At 48.0% G+C, this 17,357-nt stretch overlaps 1 protein-coding gene across 16 annotated transcripts in view; it reads right to left on the reverse strand.

Moving 5' to 3' along the window:
* The window catches only part of fam222aa (family with sequence similarity 222 member Aa), an 85,434-nt gene that overhangs the window by 27,647 nt on the left and 40,430 nt on the right, over positions 1 to 17,357 (reverse strand). For 10 of the 16 annotated variants that reach the window (XM_061817039.1, XM_061817031.1, XM_061817032.1 and 7 more), the window contains one exon: positions 2,354 to 2,496. In XM_061817039.1, coding sequence (XP_061673023.1) covers positions 2,354 to 2,450 — 97 coding nt within the window. In that variant the 5' untranslated portion in view covers positions 2,451 to 2,496. Of the gene's footprint in view, positions 1 to 2,353; positions 2,497 to 2,689; positions 2,778 to 3,797; positions 3,860 to 10,201; positions 10,358 to 16,919; positions 17,017 to 17,357 lie in introns of those variants that run through there. The other 6 variants (XM_061817038.1, XM_061817036.1, XM_061817034.1 and 3 more) reach the window with 4 other exon arrangements.

Genomic DNA, 17,357 nt, shown 5'->3' on the forward strand with positions numbered 1-17,357 from the left:
CGTTGCCTCCCACACCTCACTACGGCAACGCCACGAGGACAAACGTTCTCTGCACGACAAAAATCACATGGACGGCGTGTCGTTATGAGGGCTCGGCGAGCAATATGCAACCACCAAAAGAGCCAGGTATGGCTCGCGAGCCATAGGTTCCCGACCCCTGGGTTAACCCATTCGTGGGCAGCGTCCCATTTTTGGGACATCATGATTTCCACACATTTTTTTTTAACCCACAATGATATTCCCGTCTGTTTTTCTCAGTGTAAAACTGAATTATTGCTTTGCAGAATATCTTTAGCAATGCATGTTGAAAGCTGAACGACGCTCCCAAACAGTTTTAGGGTTAACCCATTCGTGGGCAGCGTCCCATTTTTGGGACATCACGATTTTCACGCATTATATCCTTCAGTAGATCAAAATATTTCAGTGTTTTTAATCTGTAGCCATAATTTGGCATCAGGAGAGGATAACTCATCGGTCAAAGTTAGCACGGAGTTATTTCCCTTTCCTTCCTGACCCAACATGGCCGCCTCAAGTACACATGGAGTGTTTTCCAAGAGAAGAAATGGAGAAAGGTCAGTACGTGACCAAGTTTGTCTTCAAAGCGCGAATCTTATCAGTATTATTAATACATAAGTGTCATTCTAGAATAATAATGAATTCATAAACATATCTCTAGTATGCACCACTTCACAGAACTGATAACATACCCGTCCCAGTTTTGGGACGCTGCCCGCGAGAGGGTACATCTTTTTTGCCCTTTGTTTTATGCGCTAAACGAAAAAAGAAGTGTTATTTCCTTGATTGTGTCCTGTTAGGAGACTTTTATCTCAATAAGGCAAAAAAAATTGCCACCCTCCCAATGAATGGGTTTAACTGGGAAAGCTGTCAGTGAAAGAACCTGATGTCAAAACCTGAGACACTACTTGAACTACTGGCTTCAACCAGATGGAGAAAGACGGGGAGGGGGAGGGTCCACGAAGGGAAAGGAGAAATCTGGAGATTTTTGTCCGACTCCTCCGGAAATGCGATAATCCGGCGAAATTGGGAAAGAATGGATGAAGATAACGTTTTAAGGGGCCGGGTTCATTTCTTATTGCTTTCTTAACATCATCCCCCTTTTGCAAATCCAATTTGTGCAAGGTCTCCACCTTTTGTCCACAGGCCTTTTCTTTGATTAAAGACTGAAGAAGCACTTTATGATCGGGATGAACCACTACCTGCTGTGTACACATTCATCACATCCGTCACAGACTTCTTCCGTGGTACTTGACGCCGTTGTGCAAAATATATAACATACGTACGACGGAAAGTCCCCCCCCCCCCCGCAACCAGACCCAAATCAGCAGGAGCTGGTCGGATGAATTGCTTTTGTTTATCTGATTTCAACACAACCCTGGAGAAATTGCGATTACTTGTGAAATAAAGAGGTAATTCCAGCACTTTTGGTCCGCTTTATTCAAAATTCATTACTTTTTAATCACTTCCTTCAACGCAAAGCCAGTCAGGGTAATGACCCCGGCTGCTAAATCTCCATGATAGAGGAAGATATACATATTAAAAAAGCAAAACATATTGTTTAGCTCACACGCTTTTTCAAAGCCCGCATATTGTCTGACTGTCAACGAGACCCGCAAGCTGCTGTTTTTCAGATTTCTCTCTTCTCGATTAATCATCTGGGAACGACTCGTACGGCTGCCTTGAATAACAAAACAACTTCGAAGTTGTCATCATGGAGGCAAAAACTTGTTTGCGCTTTCACAAATCATCAAAGTTAAAAGCACTATCAAAAGCTTCAATCGAGATCGAGATCCAATCAATCCCGTGGACGCGATCTGATCGCGACTGGTTGAGCAACTCTGCAAACAAGCCATCTTTGTCCCGTTGCGCCACGTTGCGAGCGGGCAGAGGGTGGCGCTGGGGGGGAGCCGAGGCGGCAGCTGTCACGCGTTACGGGCGGTGGTGGCGAGCAGACACCGTAAATGTTTACAGACCCCTCGGGGTCACACGGGGCCGTGAGCTGTGTGGTAAAACCGTGTCTGTTCGGCCCTGTTGACACGACCGCGCAATCGGCGCGGCTAAACGGGCACGCGCACGACGACGGCCCAAAACAACACGACAATCTGCTCTGTAAAGGGCACGTTTGCCCGTCCGACTGTTTGGGATTCCTCAGAGAAGCGAGGGGTCATGGTGACACACAGAGCAGAAACCGGAAAGGCGTTTTTTACCAGCACTTATTTACAGTCAGGGATAGCGTTCTGTTTCCGTCGCTGGCCCTGAATGATTAACGGAATTTTACGCGGACACAATGTACACATTCCCAATTCCCGGACCCCGGACCTTTTTGTGAACTCACATTTGCGTCCCAGGGCTTGCGGTGGCTCCAGGTTCTTGCTGGCACACACCGGGTGCTGGGGTGGAGGGTTCTGCCTCCTCTGCAGACAGGCCAGCATGGCGAGGTGGGCACAGTACGACAGCCGGGGGAGTTCTGCGGCCAACCTGGAGCGCAAAGACACAAAGTCGGGTGAAACCGGCGGCATGATCTGAAGTCGAAGCTAGCGTCCGGGTCGTCTGCCGGGATGTGGCTATGTGGCTAAATGAGACTCTTGTTTCTCGCCCAGTGTGCATTTGGGAAAGCTTGCCTAACGTTTGGAGGCTTCTGAGCTGCATGTGTTGACTGATAAACACACACCTGCGCCGGGGGCCGCCGGGCTGACCCCGGATCAGTGCGCAGCGTTGCTCCACACAGCTAGTCAAGCATATCTCCTGCCTATGAAACCCTGCTCACAACAAACACACAAGTAGGAGCACTTTAGCGCATTCCTCTCAGTGCGGCGTGCGTGTGGTGATTGATGGCGTTATCTGTGGACAGGCGCGGAAAGAAAAAAAGAAAAGAAATGAAAACAGCAGCCTGACTGCTAAGCTTAGCATGCAGCAGCCCGGGGGGGCGCTGTCACGGAGGGCCTTGGGGGACCGACGGGTGTCTGCCGCGTACGTGAAGCCGTGTCGCGTATCTCGCAGTTGTGCGCGTTTATGAGCAAACGCAAACGGCGAGGGTGGGGGAAACTGCCAACCGTACATCACGGCTGGTGACGGCACTAATCAATCTCCCCCCCCCCAAGCCATAAATCTGGAGCGCTGCGCTCTTTTTTTTCCTCCTGCAACCACCTTCACCCAGGAAAAGTGAGGCAGTGCCTGCTAGTTTCCACCACGTGACACGTATATTCACTAAACGGACAAATGCACTTTCCACAGGAAGTCAAATTGACAGTTGATCTCCACTTCCTCACAGCCACCTTTTTAAGAAGACCTTGTACAAGATTTTGGACCCTGTCTGTTGTCATGTCTCGCTTACAGTCCAGCTCATCCCAAAGGTGTATGATGGGGTTGAAATTATTCATTTTTCCCCCCCCACACCAAACTTATCCAAGCGTGCCTTAATTTAAAGGACGGGGGGAGACATCCAAAGTGTTCCTACGGAGTCAGGAGAAAATAATGGTCTGAAATGTCTTGGCCGGAAGAATAATTAACATTCACCAGTAACTAAAAGGTCTAGCCTGGCCACTGATTGATGAATTAATTAAGGACTAACCCCCCTTATGCTGTTTATATATAAACCCAAAGCCTCAATTATCCAGCCACACAGAAGCGATCATTCATCAGTCACAAAGACGTTTCACAATGGTGACTGATTACAAATCTCCTCGTCGGATTATGCGCCAGACGAGGAAGGTTAAAGCAAAAAAACCGCTGAGGTTCACAAAGAGTTCTTACGATACACGATAAGGATTTATATTCACCGCACTGAGTGGAAATTGTTTGGTCCCCCAGGAACAGCCACTCAGACTGTGGAACTAGCTAGCTAGCTAGCCAGCTAGCATGCGTGCCGCGTCTGTAAAAAAAACCGCGGCCTTCATGTGAACTCGTGTCCAAGACGCATCGCCATGAATCAAAAGCTTCCCAACCTCCTTTCATATTAAAACAAAGAACGGGAGCGAATATTTCATCTCGGCTGTCGGTGGCAGCGTCAGACGCATTATTGAAAAATGATTTCTCATGCACCTCTCTGAAGCGTGTGTCCTGTTTTTTTTTTTTTTTTGGCAGGGAATCAGCGTAACAAGGTTAAGCCGCCTGCCGTCGGCCCGTGACTTTACCTTTATCGATGACAATTTTACTCAGAAAGAAAGCAATTATAATGATTACCAAATAAATTGATGCACCTGCTTCTCTTGTTAAATTTAATCATGAATAATAGTGTTTTATAATAGCTTTTCATAATGATAATAATAGCAAAAGTAGTGATGCACTTTAAAAAATATTTGCATTGTTTACAGGCAAAGACAAAGTACTCTTTGTTAATACATTTTTTTAAGACATTCCATTTGATCAAAGACATGATAAACGTGCAAAATTGCAATTGTAAGTGAGAAGAAAACATTTTAAGGACATCTATCGATCCATGTTCTTTGCCGCTTATCCTCACAAGGGTGGTGAGGAGTGCTGGAGCCTGTCCCAGCTGTCGACAGGCAGGAGGCGGGGTATGCCCTGAACCGGTTGCCAGCCAATCCCAGGGCACACGGAGACAAACCGTTGCACTCACAATCACACCTTGGGACAATTTAGAGTGTTCAATTAATGTTGCATGATTTTTGGGATGTGGGAGGAAACCGGAGTGACCCGAGGAAACCCACGCAGGCATGGACGAGTACATGCAAACCCCACACAGGCGGGGCCGGGATCGAACCCTGGTCCTCAGAATTGTGAAGCCAACGGTTTATCGGCTGCTCCACCGTCCCGCCCATTTTAAGCACATAGATGACAAATAGATTATAAAATCATACAGTCTGTTTCCACTCCCACACACAGCTGATGGAAAAGGGGCCACTATTGCTCACCTGGTGCTTGTGCAAAAAAAAGAAACAAAAAAAAAGTAAATAATAATAATAAAAAATGGTGGCGCAGCACAATGCCATTTCCACTGGCACACAGGCAGGCTTGGCCCAAACTCGCTGGCACTTCGAGCTCATTACCGGCAGTTCACGTAATCCTTTTTCTGCGGGCCCTCTCCGTAATGTCGCCCGCAGCCCATCCTCACCCGAGCATTTGTTAAAAGACGCGTCGCCAGAGAGGAAGGGCGCACGCGTGGTGCGGATCGAGACTAAAAGACGGTTGGTGGCGGTGGTCCGGGGGGGGGGGGTACTTCCACATTCTCCACTGTATGAAATGAAAGACAATCGCATAACTGCGCCCCATTTTTCTCCATTTGCCGCTCACCGAATGTATTTTGAGGCATAATGCTTCGCTGAAACAGACCCACTAACCCCCCCCCCCCCCCCCAATTCAATTTCAAGAACCAATTTTCTCCCATTATTGCTTTTAAGAGCGAGGCAAAAGGGAGCAACGTCTTTGGCTTGTTTGTCGTCCCCGCCGTCTCTTCGCCTCATCTCTTCCTCGTAGGTATTGTGCTGCTTAGCAGATGTCGATCGGTGGCAGGAAATGATGTTCCGGGCGAAACGCTTTGACCCGACGTCGCAGCTGCTCCGGAAAAAAAACGCCTGCCACGCTCGAATCCTTCCCCCTGAATGCGAGCGAGTAAGGCGCATTCAAAACCGCCTGCGCTTCCCTCGCTCATCAAATCCACTCGCAGCTCTCCCATTACGCCGTATCTCCAAAGCCAGGATGTCTATCGTTCTGATAACAGCGCTGCCGGGTTTGCAACGGGGGGATCAGTCCCACGGGATGAGGGAATAAGCCGGAATCAAGAGCCGGCGGGCGCGGCAGAGGGCTATTTCTTCGTTAAAAGGTTCTTAAACGGCAGAGGAGATCAGAGGAGATGTCTCCGCGCACCCGAAGCTGTCCGTCCAGATAAGTATCCCGCAAAGTGGCGGGTGGAAGAGGGCTCGTGGGTGAGTGGAGCTGGGTGGTGATGTTTGGGTGTGGACCTTTTAAGATGGACAGGAAAGGGCGCCAGTCCTTCTCAGTCCCACAATACCATGTCTGTATTTCTTTGGGCTTGTCCCGTGTCATCGCAGATGAACGCTCGTATTTGTGGCACGGTTTTTACGCCGGATGCCCTTCCTGACGCAACCCCTCTGCATTTATCCGGGGAGAGAGCTGGAGCCAATCCCGAGGCAGACTACACACCCTCGAACTGGTCGCCGGCCGGTCGCAGGGCGGATATCGACACGGTCACTGAGCAGGAATTGATCCCACGCTGCCTGCGCCAATACCATACTGACAAGAAAAACTAAGTATCCCACAAGGGATCATGTGATTGTTTATGATACTGTACTCTGTATGTACTGTAAAAGTCCATCAATCCATCCATTTTCTTCGCCGCTTATCCTCACAAGGGTAACGGGAGTGCTGGAGCCTATCCCAGCTGTCAACGGGCAGGAGGCGGGGTACACCCTGTACCGGTTGCCAGCCAATCGCAGGGCACTCAGAGACAGACGACAGCCACACTCACAATCACACCTACGGGCAATTTAGAGTGCCCAATTAATGTTGCATGTTTTCGGAATGAGTCCCCAGAGGAAACCCACGCAGGTACGGGGAAAACAGGTGGGTCCGGGATTGAATCCGGGACCTCAGAACTTTGAGGCCAAGGCTTTACGAGCTTCTCCACCGTGCCGGCGCCATAAAAGTCAAATATTAATTTTCAGATGTCTTTTGGAAAACCATGAAAAATCACCAGGATCAAGTAAAATCAAAATTGGGGATGATGATGCGTTTTGAGTTTTGCCTCGAAGGTTCTAGGTTTCACTCAAAGTCTCAGGTCAGGTCAGTTGAACCCGTCTACCCTCTTTTGGCCAGTAGAGACTCAATGAGTGGACTGCGACTAGGAATTTCACCAAATTCTTTAAAAAAAAAAAAAAAAAAAATTGTTACTCTTTGGGATGTACTTTAGCAATTTTACAAAGACCTAGAAAACACATGGAAATATGTTCAATTTTGGATGGTTGACATCATGTTGTTCTTCAGAATCCTAGCCTACATGAAGAATGACTCAAATATTCAAACTATTTCCATCACTTTTACAGACACAACATCTACAAATCTGACCTGTGTTTTGGCCACAAAAAATATTTGCGATGGACAAAGGACTATAAGGCGCACCTAAAAGCCTTTAATTCTCTCAAAAGCCGACGGTGCGCCTTATAATCAGGTGCGCCTTATATATGGATCAACGCTGAGTCTTTAGTGCAGCTCCATCTAATGGATGCATAACATAACCCCAGCCTCTACTGTAGCGTCTATTCTATGCACCTTATATATGAAAAAAAGTTTTAAAATGGGCCATTTATTGAAGGTGCGCCTTATAGTGCGGAAAATACGGTAATTTAAAGCTTTCTGTACCAGAGCCACAAAAAAATGTCACCGAATTGTTTGTTTGGTAAAAATTAAAAGTTCAAAAGCAGTACATGAGAGCGCAGTACTTCAGTGACCGCCTCCAAAACCAGATACTCGTAAGGATCCTCATTGACCGAGTTCAGGTCCTACTCACGGCACTGAATCGATCGCAACTGGACTGTTCCGGCGGTCTTAGAAGATGTTTTGGGTCTCGGCCTTCGTCAGTTCATGCAACTTGGCGTAGTTATGCCAAACAAGCCGTTAAAGATTCAGAAAGCAAAGCTGAATTTTTGAGATAAATGTGTTGGCCCATTAAAAAAGAAAAATCAAACTGCAAAATCCACTACAGCTAACATTCCTTCTGCAAAGTTTCAACCCCCATTAGGGATGGTCCAATTTTTTTTTCTTCTAAAGAACTCTCAAGTTTCCACAGTGGGACCACTTGCGGACGAGGAGCCCCTCAGAACCCCTCCACACCGAGTGGAGGTGGTGGGCTCCTCGAGCCCATTTGGACGCTGACCCTTAAGTCTCAGTGTGGGACGCCCCATGCAGTGCTTTTAACAAGCTGCTGTGTCTCTTCTCCTAATAAGCCCAAACAAGTTAATCCAATCGACACACTCTAACCCCTTTCCTTTTCTTTAACAAGGCACCGCGCTACCCCCGTAATCCCTCACCCGCTCCCCCCCCCCCCCCCCTTGCCCGTCACCGTACTGTCACATGAATATAAAGAGAGAGAAAAGGTTCCATTAGCGGAGACAGGCAGTAAAAACCCCTTCAGCTCGCCGCTTTCCACACAAAATCATTTTCTGTGCATCCGAAACGCGCACGCTAATGCTCCCGGCGCCGGTGCGAGAGCCCGTCCATTTGGACTTGGGATCGTGCGAGCGGGGTTGTGCTCGCTGACCCCGTTCCGCGCGCGCAAACAACAAAACAAGACACAAAACAAAAATTTGCGAGGCCGACAGGCACGCACTCCGGGACATAAAAAAAAAAAAAAAGGGGGCCATTGTTAGCAAACCCTCCCACTCCACAAATACAAGCCAGTGATTCGCTAACAATACAAGCCCCGTGGATGCACTCACACACCGAGCTCGCTGCACGGCTTCATAGCGGCACAATAAATAACCTGGACAACAAAAGGCCATTGTGTGGAAAAGCCCGCAGTTTAGCCATCGTTGGCATGATATACAGCGTCGGAGTCACATACCGACACCCCAGCCTCACGCGTACGAGGCCCTTGCGTTGCCGTTATCGAGGCTTATACCGACTTGTATTCCGGTGCCGACATATTTATAAGCGCGGATGAAGGGCATCTTGGCACGGGCTGCGAGCTGCGAGGGCTCCATATAGCAGTCAGCTTCGATAGCTTCATCCGCGGGATGAAGGGCGAGGAATGTCTGGCAGTCCAATAGCAGCGAGCCGCCTGTCATCTCTGATCAAAACACGGCTGTCTAGACTAATGTCAACCCTGTAATCGCGATGAAGACTAATTGAGTGCACAGCCAACCGCTGCATCTTGGAGCCGGCCCGGCTTGCTTTGGTACGTGGCAAAAAGACGTCCGCGTGGCAAGCGCGTTCACAACGCGGGCCCGCAAAATGACACGTGACGAGATCCGGGCCACCTGGCCATGTCGGATGGGTTCACTCTACTGACGCGCCGTTCACTCTAATGCTGTTGCAATGCAGACCGGAGTTACACAAATGTTCGTACGACTGTTAAAAGTGACGCGTGGTGGCTAAAAAGACTTTGGAAAGTTATCGGGGCTCATGAGTAACCGTTACGACAAGAATTGTGCTTTTATCGACGATATCGACGCGTATGCCTTGGAGAAACACAAATGGAGTAAGAATTTCGAACTGTGTAACCTATCCAGACGTCGTCCACTATCTCCTCTTCTCGACAAGCGCTTATAGCGTGGACCAACTAAAGAATTACAAACGTCTGGAGTCCTAAAACCCTCTCATCACGCGCCGGTATCCATTGCAAGCAACCTGTGTCTCCACACTGCCAATCAGTTTAGTGTACCGCGTGATTATAGTCACCGTTTTGTTAAATTATGTTGATTACACCAACAAAAGAGGTGTAGATTATTATTTTTCTTTTTGTTACCGAGAGGGAGAGAGAAGAGAGAGAGAAGTTCGACCGGGATGAGTCCCAAGTGGAGCCCGCACCACTTTCTCCATTTTTAACTCAACTCACGAAACAAGCTAGCAGTGCAAACGTATTATAATAAAACAGAAAATACAGATTTTGGAGACATGCATTGCATTCACACACACGAGTATTGTGCTTGTCAGCTACATCGGCTCTGGTATTACGAGACTGCCACAGTTGTCGCCGTTTGGTTGCTAATCGCTGCTGTTTTCTCGCACTGGTTCTTGAGCACAACTGGCAGTCGAAAGAAAGATGCTGCACAACGCCCGCTTTCGTTTGAGCGACCAATAACGTAGCAGTGCGCCCCCGTTCTTACGTCTTTCTGGAATGATTCCTGCTTAGTTACGTGTGTTTACCTGAATTCATCCAACCAAGATGGCGCCCGCGTTCTAAATCAGAAGGTGTGTGACCTCAGTCGAAAACGGTCTATACCCGATGGGAAGAAACGCTTCACGGAAACTCAGTATTTTAGTAGGAAACTGGATTCAACTTGGACGCTAATGTTTGACAACTGCAAAGTTCTTACATGGGCAACGTTGAAGGCTGTAGTTTGTTCAAGAGATTAAATTCAGCGGTAAAAAAGGATGACAAATTATGCTCCGCGGTATTTGTCGGCAACGCGGAAGGAATGGAGAACTTTGAGACAATGTTTAAGATGGATGTCAAAGAAAGAAAGAAAAGGGACGATGTGTTTACCTGTTAAGGGGATGTACGCTGTGCAGTAATGACTGCACGTGGTGGTGGCGGTGGTCCCCTGCTGGGAAAACTCTCTGCCTCTGCGTAGTGCCAGCAAAAGTGCTCTCAGAACATGACAGAGCCCCCTCGTGCTCTCGCTGATACCAGCCGGAGACGTTGAGCAACGCGAGCGCGGCTTAAAGTTGTCAAATAAAACCGCAGGGGAAAGTCTTCCGCTCGCTGGCATTGTTTTTGCAGAGACGTCGCCTGTCGTCTAACCGCGCTTCCACGCGCGAATCTCGCGAAAGTCGAGCAGAGAAGGGAAACAGTTGATCGCAGGTGGCAGACCGCGTCAGAACCGCCGCGCTCAACGTTTCGTATCTGCATATACGCGAATCCATAACTGCGTTCTCGGCTCACGTTTTGGGATCCGTATTTTCTCCTAAACCCGAATTACACCCCATTTGCAAAGCGTTGTTGATATAGCAAAAAAAAAAACGGTTTATTCCGACGTGGCACAATCTTTTATTGTCCCAGACAGGCCCATTCACAGCTTAACACGGCAAGAATAAAACAAGGGATCTTTTTTTTTTCTTCCCCCTTCACCCGTCATCCTACGGCTCTCTTGAATAATCAAACAGTTCCATTGTCTTTCCGTGTTTTGTTCATTGTTTGTTGTGCTGTCATTCCTCGCTTTGGCTCCTGAACTTCAAAGAAAGGCTTATGTCAGTTTTATGATGAAATGGAAAAGAGCGGGGCGAGAGGAATGAATGGGGGGGGGGGGGGGAATGGAAAACCTTCCGTCAAAATGGCCCTGCCTGCGAATGCGTGCTTATTAATGGCGGCTCGATAAATCAATGACGTATAATTAAATTCAAACGGCGCGAGTCTTTCCCCGGGCGTTGCTCTCCGCTGTGCCTAAGGTGACCCCAATTCCCGCGGTCCTTCCGCTGGAGGGTGTCACGCGGCCAACGCTCAGCCATGCGTAGCCGAGGCAATCAAACAGCACACCGGTGAAATGTTGACGCTGATCCCCGTTGATATATTTGAAGTGTGACAAAGGCGTTTTTGCTCCGTTGGATATTAAAGGGGAACGCGAGCGTGGATGACACAACATCTCGCAGCTTCCTCCAGATGAACGCTGGGGAGCAGGCGGGGATTTAATTCAGCCGTCTTTCGGTTTTTAGCGGGAGCCGTTCAGCCGTCGTCATCCCTTCGCCTCCAGACCGCGCCACACCAGACCGGGCGGGATCGACTTGGATGGAGCGAGAGGACGCAGCTGGTAATCGCCAGCTGGCTCAAGACCTACACGGCACGAACGTGAGCCCGATGTCCATGCTGAAGAGATTCAAGATTCTTCACTTCAGCGCGCCAGCTAACGTAATAACTGATCCGACCAGACCACTTTTATGGGGTGCCAACTACACAAACACCCTGCAGCCCGACCGTTGGTCCAAAGCGAAGCATCTTTTATTTCTGTGTGGCAACAGGAAATGGGATGGGACTAACACCGGAAACTGGGTGTCCTCCATTGTTGCGTCGCTTCTTCGTCGGTAACATTCGGTTTGGTTCACCACAGCGCAATCTAGACTGATAAATCATCGTCGTCCCCATCATCACTGGATGGCAAAGTAAACTACGAAAGTGTTTGAAATCAAATTTCGAATTTGCACATGAATTTAACATAACTCCAACGAGGACGCTGCTACTGGTCAACTCTTCTTCTCCTTTTCCTTTCGGCTTGTCCCGTTACGGGTCGCCACAGTGTGTCATCTTTTTTCATCTAAGACTATCTCGTCCAGCTTCCTCTCTGTCTTCTTGTCCTCCCTCACAACATCCATCAACCTTTTCTTTGGTCTTCCTCTCGCTCTTTTGCCTGGCAGCTCCATCCTCAAAACCCTTCGACCAATATACTCTACACTCTCTCGCCTCTGGACATGTCCAAACCATCGAAGTCTGCTCTCTCTAACCTTGTCTCCAAAACATTCAACTCATTTCTAATCCTATCCAACTTGCTCACTCCGAGCGAGAACCTCAACATCTTCATTTCTGCCACCTCCAGTTCTGCTTCTTGTTGTCTCTTCAGTGCCGCCGTCTCTAATCCGTACATCATGGCCGGCCTTACCACTGTTTTGTAAACTTTGCCCTTCATCCTAGCAGACACTCTTCTGTCACATAACACACCAGACACCTTTCGCCAGCTGTTCCAACCTGCTTGGACCCGTTTCTTCACTTCCTTACCACACTCACCATTGCTCTGTATTGTTGACCCCAACTATTTGAAGTCGTCCACCCTCCCCATCTCTCATCTACCTGTATCTAGCGCTATATCGACTGCAAACAGGAAGGTGCTTAGCGCGGATTCCTGATGCACTCCCACCTCCACCTTAAATTCTTCTGACACACCTCTAGCACATCTCACCACTGTTTTATAAACTTTGCCCTCCATCCTAGCAGAGACTCTTCTGTCACATAGAACACCAGACACCTTCCGCCAACCCTTCCACCCCGCTTAGACCCAATTCTTCACTTCCTCACCATACTCTTCATTACTCTGTATTGTTGACCCCAAGTATTTGAAGTCGTCCACCAGCCCAACTTTTATGGGGTTCCAACGACACAAACACTCTCCAGCCCTGACACTGCTACGTGTCAACATGATCCATAAACAAGGAACACAAGCGTCTCTAATTCTTTAACCGTCATTGTACAATTTGTTTCAATGTACCAGGTGGTGGAAAAAATAGCTTTAGGAAACTACGGAAAGCAGTTTTTCATCTGGAGTGCAATGACTAAAAAAGATCGATCCCTTGCTTTTCCTGGCAAGGTCTTGTTGTCACTATGGCGGTCAGGTTATAATGATCTCAAATGGTGGTAGGTCCGCTTGACAAAGGCAACCCGATAAGGGCCGCATGTTATCAGACAGATTGACCAGCCGAGGGCAAGAAGAAAAAGGTCACGGCTCAGACGGCGGCGCAGGCACTCCGCTCAAGGATTCTTCATTCATTTGTTGTCACGTATTTGGACTCGCGCTCGGTTTTGGGCTTCCGCTTCAAGGAGAAAGCAGCCGGCGTCGAGCGTTACTCTTGTGCCGCCGTGACTTCAAAATGATCAGACGTCGCCAGAGACGCTCATTTGAAGTTTCCGAAGCAGGATACACAGGAGATAAACCCCGGTATATTTTCGTTGGGAGTGAGCGTGCAACTGTCAGTGAGATCAGGTGCAAAAGCCTGTTAGCGTTTCTCTGAGCCTCCACATGAAGGATCTTGGTCAAAGTCATTTAGTTTATTGATGTTTCCAGCTCAGATTTTTCATGGCAGTCAAACTTTCAAACATATCAGGAATTAAAAAAATAAATAAAAATATATAAAAATGCCTCAGAGACATCCCTCTTCCTGCACATTTCCAGACAGAGGAGCTCCTTGAGCGCTGCCTGATCCTGCATCAGTTTGTCCTTCACAAGTAGAAGCAGGTAACGCTGCCAAGACCTGATAATTAGTGCACATGGAGACTGGAATACTTGCTTCGCTACCCTACCCCAAAAAAAAAAAAAAAAAACAAACAAAAAAAAACAAAAATGCCAAGGGAGGCAATCTATAAATTCCTGCATATTAATGCAATTTAAAACCACTCCAGACACCTTGCTGGAGGCAGGTGATTAAAAAAAAAAAGAAGAAGGAGAAGGAGAAGGAAGGCAGACTACTTGGCACACAGCTGCTGATGCGATATGAGCTCTATCTCAGCAACTTCCTAAACAAACATCAACCCCCCCCCCCACACACACCGCCCAACACACGCGCACACACACACACACACACACACACACACACACACACACACACACCAAGTAACTTGATAATGTATAAACCCATTCCAGAAAATGTCCTCCAAATCCTGACCTCGAGGCTTTTCAACTGTGTCCCCCGATCAATAATTAACCGATGATATAAAAAGCCATTTTAGTTGGGTCATCTTTTTTTCCTGCTCCTCAATCCATTCCCCACCCCCCTCCCCCGTTCCTTCTGTTAGATCTAGTTGGAGATGCCATTAGCATGAGAAAAGCGGGCCGGTAATTGTCTTCACCCTACCGAGTGATCCCTGGATAGAGGATTAGGCCGAGAGAAAGCCTTATTTCAAGCGGGGAGCGCAGATGCCGCCCACGGCCGCCCGCTCCAGATTAGATTAGACTGCGGCGGGATGAAACCCGACAGCAACTCCGAGAAACAGTCACGGAAAAGGTGCGGACAGAAGGTCGCGACAAATAAGCCTTCATTCAGCAGCATGTGCGCACCTGTTGTTGGTCTCCTTTTGGGAGGGGGTTGAAAGACTCTTTAATCTACTAAAATGCTTTCTCCTGAAAAAAACAAACAAACAAAAAAAAAAAAACGAGGACTGGAGGAAATCAGTCGAGAACGTTCCCCTCCCCTCCCCTCGAGTACAGTATTTAGAGCCGCATCTCCCTAAATCGTTTCCCTCGGGCCGCCCTGTCCGACGCTAATCTCCCCGCCGCCACCCGCTCGTGAGGAGGTGTCACATTTCTGGCGCTCTTCCGCGAGATAAGCGCTTCGAGCGCCGCGGCCTCTCCTCTTGACCTTTCCGCGGAGATGATCGATTAAGCCCATTGGATTTATTCCGTCAACAGGCAGGCATCACATCAAAAAGGCGAGGAATTTACCTCCGAGGCAGACCTAAAATCCACATAAGCTTCACGAGGGTTCCATTTTTTTTTTTTTTTTTTTTATTGGCTTTGCCAATCCACTTCTTACAGAGCGGTAATAAGCACTTTTTTTTCCAAGGCTGTATGTTATCCGAACGACCGCGGCGCTTTAATTACCGAAGCAAATGACAACGGCAACAGAGAGACGTTCTTTTTGCAATCTGGCGTCCTTTCATGCTGAGATCCGAGAAAAACTGTTTCGCAAGCACGACTGCAGAAAAAAAAAAAAGAAAGAAAGAAAATGACTTCAATGAAAACAATGGAGGGGACGGTGGCGCAGACTTCTGCCAAGGTTTCGCCGAGCAAATCGCTGACCACGTTTGGGTTTGTTGGGCTGACCTGATTGCGAGGGGCAGTTTCTGCAATCGGCGGCGTGCAGTCCGACAAGAACACGAGCAGTCCGAGTGACGTGAACGCGAATGACGGGGATACACGGTGGCCGCCATCCGATGACGGCAAAGGCGGCGTCGTGGCGGTGCCGGTCCCGTTGTGGTCTGTGCCCGTCCCCGTCTTCGCCAGATCGTTGATCCCATGTCACCTTCCCGGAACTCCTCGTTTCCGCTCTTGCTATCCCGCGTACCGAACCCCGAACAGTTTATCGAGCTTCCTCTTACGCCTGCCGAATCTACTACCGCTGCCTTCGCGGACTGCTTACCGGTATTTGGACCTTGGATCGAATAAAGACTCCCACTAAGCCCGGTGAGTCGTGCGTTTGGGTTCAGCCGTGAGTTCCGCCCATGACAGGCAGACTTTCTGAATTGCGTTTTGGTTGGGCACTCTGCTTTTTTGATGCCCAACAGGTGAACTATGGGGCAAAAGCAAAAAATACTTAAGTAGGAGTTAAATTAAAAAAAAAAAAAAAAAGCTCTGTTGTACTCGTGAGTCATTAAAATAAAAGAACTGCCGACTTTCAATTTAAACGCTCCAACACCTTTACATGCTTTTTTTTTTTTTTTGGGCGAAAAGCAATAAAACCAGCCAAGCTTAAGAACGGAAAAGACAAAGCGCACTCAGACACATTACACCTCACTTTGAATGGGTGGAAACAGAGAATGAAACCAGTTTCATTGGACCGGATCCCCCTCACAGGAGCATCCTCGTGCTCGTGATCACAGCAGCCAGTTAGCGCTTTATGCTAATGCCATCCTATTAGAATAATGAGGAAATGCCACCAATCCCACTTGCTCATTCTGCCTGCATCCTTGACTGGAGATCCTCCGATAGACACAAATTCCTTCTCCATCTATAAAGCCTCCCCTCATGCATTTTTAATAGAATCTATTACTTTAGGATTAAATTATAAAAGACCGTCCTGTTTAAATTTTTACTAGTTTGCATAATTGGTACCAAGGTCTAAATGTGAACCGGAAAATAGCCAGTCGGTGCGGGGGAAAAAGCGGAGCCGGGCGAGTCGGCGCGTAAACCGGACCGTTGCGTGCGGCAGCTGGCGAATTGGAGCGCTGCGTTCTTGGAGGGCGCCAACGCGACATAAAGGTGAGAAGTGAATGCGCCGGATTGTGGGAGGGCGGCGGGCAGGCGCGGCCTAGATGTCAAGTCCGCAAGCCGTCTTAGCAAGTTAGCAGGTATCCAGCCACTTCACTGATCCATTTTTAAAATGGAAGTGCATTTCTCCTCCCGGCTCGCAGCTCCAGGCAGATAAGCCGTGAGTTAAATGTCATCTTTCATCAGGATTTCCTATAACCGAGGCCGAGCGCATACAGTTGAAGCCAGAATTTTACATACAATGTGCAAAAACACATTTCATTTTTTTTGCGTCACTGTCTGAAGTCAAATCAGATGAATTGTCTCCTGTTTCAGGTCAGTCAGGATCACCAAAATTACTTCATTTTGTTAAATGCCACAATAACGAGAAAGAGAATTTTATATAATTTTTTTTAGCGGACAAAAATTGACGTACATTTCCTTAGCATGGAGTAGCATTTCCTTTGAACTGCATGACATGGGTCAAATGTTTAAAGTAACCTTTCACAAGCGTCTGAAGGACTTTGCTGGAATCCTCACCCAGTCGTCCGGACAGATTGTTCGAACAGACGAAGGTGGCATCCTCAAGCATCTGGAAATTGCACCCAAGGATGAGCCAGACTTGGGAGAGCTCCACGATTCTTTCTCTGACTTCCTGGCCGATTTCAAACAAGGAAACAGAGTTTTTGAGGTGTGGCCTTAAATCTGCCCCCAGGTGTGTCATCAGTTAACCTATCAGGAGCTTTCAAAGCAATGACCTCATCACGTGGGCTTTCCCACATTCTTTACGGACAGAGTACTTTTTGTGAATGTAAACTCTTGAACTCAAAGAAAATAATATATAATTCTCTAAGAAATTCTTTGCATCATTATTGTGGCATTTAATAAAATGAAATAATTTTGGTGATCCTCATTGACCTGAAACAGGAGTGGTTTAGTCTGATTTGACTTCACACAGTGAGACAAAAAAATGAAAAT

The sequence above is a fragment of the Syngnathoides biaculeatus genome, chromosome 4 (genome assembly GCF_019802595.1).
Source record: "Syngnathoides biaculeatus isolate LvHL_M chromosome 4, ASM1980259v1, whole genome shotgun sequence".
Lineage (NCBI taxonomy): Eukaryota > Metazoa > Chordata > Actinopteri > Syngnathiformes > Syngnathidae > Syngnathoides > Syngnathoides biaculeatus.